Raw genomic sequence first — 5,363 nt, forward strand, 5'->3', positions numbered from 1 at the left:
TGTTTCTGTGTGTCTGTCTTGTCCAGGTTGTTTATGGAGATCCTGAACAGCTGTGTAGACTGTGATGAGATCCAGTTTAAGGAGGATGGCTACTGGGCCCCCATGAGGACAAAGAAGGAAGTACAGGAGGTCTCGTCAGCCTCCTACAGCAACGGACTGGAAGGTGAGAGAGGCGCTGTGTAAGGGCAGGCTTTCGGTCCAGCCCTGCAGCTTTTAACATACCTGATTCCACTACTCTGTCTGTTGGACCTTGTATCAGAATGTGTGTTAGAACAGTGCTGGAACAACAGGCTGCAAACCCAGTGTCTCTCGTTGTGTTAGATGATATTATTCTGGCTTGTTATCATTACACTATATGTCTCATGACTATTCCACTGTGTTGCCACTTGCTCTAGGCTGGGGTGTGTAAATATATATGCTATATTGATTTGATTGTTTCCCGTGTCTCTCTCCCCCAGGCTTGCACCGGTCGGCGGTAGGGGAGCAGAGGAGCTCGTCGTCCCACAACGGGGGCAGTAGTAGGATGAAGGTAGAGGTGATCGACCTGACCCTGGACAGCTCCTCAGAGGACGACGATGATGACCAACCGCCCCTCAAGAGGCCCTGCCCCTCCCTGTCCCCCACCTCGCCTCCCATCGTCAACAAGGGGTGAGGCCCACCTCCACCAATACACCGCACATCAATCTCGCCCCTCTCGCCTCCCTCGCCCCTTTCACCTCTCCTTCCCCTCCCGCCCCTCCCTTCCCTCTCACCCCTCATGCCCGTTTCACACCTCATACCCCTTTCACACCTCATACCCCTTTCACACCTCTCAGCCCTCTCTCACCCCTCATCTCTCGCACCTCTCACACACCTCTCACACCCCTGTGTGTGTTAATATTCTCTCTGTCTGTCTCTCTTTCTCTGTGCTGTGTGTGTTTGTTTGCAGAGTGTTGAACCTGCACCACCAGGTGTCCCCAGTGAGCCGGACCCCCAGCATGCCGTCTGTGGACACCAGCTACATCCCCCCTGTACCTCCCCTCATCCAGGACTACCGTCCCTACTACCACGCCCCAAACCAGCTCACAGGTAACACACTACCACACCCCAACCCAGCTCACAGGTAACACACTACCACGCCCCAAACCAGCTCACAGGTAACACACTACCACGCCCCAACCCAGCTCACAGGTAACACACTACCACGCCCCAAACCAGCTCACAGGTAACACACTACCACGCCCCAACCCAGCTCACAGGTAGCACACTACCATGCCCCAACCCAGCTCACAGGTAACACACTACCACGCCCCAACCCAGCTCACAGGTAGCACACTACCACGCCCCAACCCAGCTCACAGGTAGCACACTACCACGCCCCAACCCAGCTCACAGGTAACACACTACCACGCCCCAACCCAGCTCACAGGTAGCACACACACTACCACGCCCCAACTCAGCTCACAGGTAACACACACACTACCACGCCCCAAACCAGCTCACAGGTAACACACACACTACCACGCCCCAAACCAGCTCACAGGTAACACACACACTACCACGCCCCAACCCAGCTCACAGGTAACACACACACTACCACGACCCAACCCAGCTCACAGGTAACACACTACCACGCCCCAACCCAGCTCACAGGTAACACACACACTACCACGACCCAACCCAGCTCACAGGTAACACACTACCACGCCCCAAACCAGCTCACAGGTAACACACACACTACCACGCCCCAACCCAGCTCACAGGTACACACACACTACCACGCCCCAACCCAGCTCACAGGTAACACACTACCACGCCCAACCCAGCTCACAGGTAACACACTACCGTCCTACTACCACGCCCCAACCCAGCTCACAGGTAACACACTACCACGCCCCAACCCAGCTCACAGGTAGCACACTACCACGCCCCAACCCAGCTCACAGGTAACACACTACCACGCCCCAACCCAGCTCACAGGTAACACACACACTACCACGCCCCAACCCAGCTCACAGGTAACACACACACTACCACGCCCCAAACCAGCTCACAGGTAACACACACACTACCACGCCCCAACCCAGCTCACAGGTAACACACACACTACCACGCCCCAACCCAGCTCACAGGTAACACACTACCACGCCCCAACCCAGCTCACAGGTAACACACTACCGTCCCTACTACCACGCCCCAACCCAGCTCACAGGTGACACACACTACCACGCCCCAACCCAGCTCACAGGTAGCACACACTACCACGCCCCAACCCAGCTCACAGGTAACACACTACCACGCCCCAACCCAGCTCACAGGTAACACACACACTACCACGCCCCAACTCAGCTCACAGGTAACACACACACTACCACGCCCCAAACCAGCTCACAGGTAACACACACACTACCACGCCCCAACCCAGCTCACAGGTAACACACACACTACCACGCCCCAACCCAGCTCACAGGTAACACACTACCACGCCCCAACCCAGCTCACAGGTAACACACTACCGTCACTACCACGACCCAACCCAGCTCACAGGTAACACACTACCACGACCCAACCCAGCTCACAGGTAACAAACTACCACGCCCCAAACCAGCTCACAGGTAACACACTACCGTCCCTACTACCACGACCCAACCCAGCTCACAGGTAACACACTAGCACGCCCCAACCCAGCTCACAGGTAACACACTACCGTCCCTACTACCACGCCCCAACCCAGCTCACAGGTAACACACACACTACCACGCCCCAAACCAGCTCACAGGTAACACACACACTACCACGCCCCAAACCAGCTCACAGGTAACACACACTACCACGCCCCAAACCAGCTCACAGGTAACACACACACTACCACGCCCCAACCCAGCTCACAGGTAACACACACACTACCACGCCCCAAACCAGCTCACAGGTAACACACACACTACCACGCCCCAAACCAGCTCACAGGTAACACACACACTACCACGCCCCAAACCAGCTCACAGGTAACACACACACTACCACGCCCCAACCCAGCTCACAGATAACACACACACTACCACGACCCAACCCAGCTCACAGGTAACACACACACTACCACGCCCCAACCCAGCTCACAGGTAACACACTACCGTCCCTACTACCACGCCCCAACAGAGCTCAGAGGTAACACACTACCACGCCCCAACCCAGCTCACAGGTAGCACACTACCACGCCCCAACACAGCTCACAGGTAGCACACTACCACGCCCCAACCCAGCTCACAGGTAACACACTACCACGCCCCAACCCAGCTCACAGTTAACACACACACTACCACGCCCCAACCCAGCTCACAGGTAACACACTACCACGCCCCAACCCAGCTCACAGTTAACACACACACTACCACGCCCCAACTCAGCTCACAGGTAACACACACACTACCACGCCCCAACCCAGCTCACAGGTAACACACACACTACCACGACCCAACCCAGCTCACAGGTAACACACTACCACGCCCCAACCCAGCTCACAGGTAACACACTACCGTCCCTACTACCACGACCCAACCCAGCTCACAGGTAACACACTACCACGACCCAACCCAGCTCACAGGTAACAAACTACCACGCCCCAAACCAGCTCACAGGTAACACACACGTCCTACTACCACGACCCAACCCAGCTCACAGGTAACACACTAGCACGCCCCAACCCAGCTCACAGGTAACACACTACCGTCCCTACTACCACGCCCCAACCCAGCTCACAGGTAACACACACACTACCACGCCCCAAACCAGCTCACAGGTAACACACACACTACCACGCCCCAAACCAGCTCACAGGTAACACACACACTACCACGCCCCAACCCAGCTCACAGGTAACACACACACTACCACGCCCCAAACCAGCTCACAGGTAACACACACACTACCACGCCCCAACCCAGCTCACAGGTAACACACACACTACCACGCCCCAAACCAGCTCACAGGTAACACACACACTACCACGCCCCAAACCAGCTCACAGGTAACACACACTACCACGCCCCAAACCAGCTCACAGGTAACACACACACTACCACGCCCCAACCCAGCTCACAGGTAACACACACACTACCACGCCCCAAACCAGCTCACAGGTAACACACACACTACCACGCCCCAAATCAGCTCACAGGTAACACACACACTACCACGCCCCAACCCAGCTCACAGGTAACACACACACTACCACGCCTCAAACCAGCTCACAGGTAACACACACACTACCACGCCCCAAATCAGCTCACAGATAACACACACACTACCACGCCCCAAACCAGCTCACAGGTAACACACACACTACCACGCCCCAAATCAGCTCACAGATAACACACACACTACCACGCCCCAACCCAGCTCACAGATAACACACACACTACCACGACCCAACCCAGCTCACAGGTAACACACACACTACCACGCCCCAACCCAGCTCACAGGTAACAAACTACCACGCCCCAAACCAGCTCACAGGTAACACACTACCGTCCCTACTACCACGACCCAACCCAGCTCACAGGTAACACACTACCACGACCCAACCCAGCTCACAGGTAACAAACTACCACGCCCCAAACCAGCTCACAGGTAACACACTACCGTCCCTACTACCACGACCCAACCCAGCTCACAGGTAACACACTACCACGCCCCAACCCAGCTCACAGGTAACACAACTACCACGCCCCCAACCCAGCTCACAGGTAACAACTACCGTCCCTACTACCACGCCCCAAACCAGCTCACAGGTAACACACACGTCCCTACTCACGCACCCAAACCGGCTCACAGGTAACACACTACCACGCCCCAACCCAGCTCACAGGTAACACACTACCGTCCTACTACCACGCCCCAACCCAGCTCACAGGTAACACACACCTACCACGCCCCAAACCAGCTCACAGGTAACACACACTACCACGCCCCAAACCAGCTCACAGGTAACACACACACTACCACGCCCCAACCCAGCTCACAGGTAACACACACACTACCACGCCCCAAACCAGCTCACAGGTAACACACACACTACCACGCCCCAACCCAGCTCACAGGTAACACACACACTACCACGCCCCAAACCAGCTCACAGGTAACACACACACTACCACGCCCCAACCCAGCTCACAGGTAACACACACACTACCGCGCCCCAAACCAGCTCACAGGTAACACACACACTACCACGCCCCAACCCAGCTCACGGGTAACACACACACTACCACGCCCCCAACCCAGCTCACGGGTAACACACACACTACCACGCCTCAAGCCAGCTCACGAGGTAACACACACACTACCACGCCCCAAATCAGCTCACAGATAACACACACACTACCACG

The 5,363-nt window shown here is 56.4% G+C and overlaps 1 protein-coding gene across 1 annotated transcript; it reads left to right on the forward strand.

Annotated features, from left to right (window-relative positions):
• Window positions 1–31: 31 nt before the first annotated feature.
• On the forward strand, window positions 32–1,068 carry LOC124030808 (E3 SUMO-protein ligase PIAS1-like; the record flags this gene model as incomplete). The annotated part of the gene is made up of 3 exons (XM_046341990.1): window positions 32–163; window positions 459–648; window positions 929–1,068. Coding segments are annotated over exons 1-3 (460 nt in total), but the record flags the coding sequence as incomplete, so codon positions are not given.
• Between the last annotated feature and the right edge of the window lie 4,295 nt (window positions 1,069–5,363).

Source organism: Oncorhynchus gorbuscha, unplaced genomic scaffold (genome assembly GCF_021184085.1).
Source record: "Oncorhynchus gorbuscha isolate QuinsamMale2020 ecotype Even-year unplaced genomic scaffold, OgorEven_v1.0 Un_scaffold_16094, whole genome shotgun sequence".
In the NCBI taxonomy this organism is placed as follows: Eukaryota; Metazoa; Chordata; class Actinopteri; order Salmoniformes; family Salmonidae; genus Oncorhynchus; species Oncorhynchus gorbuscha.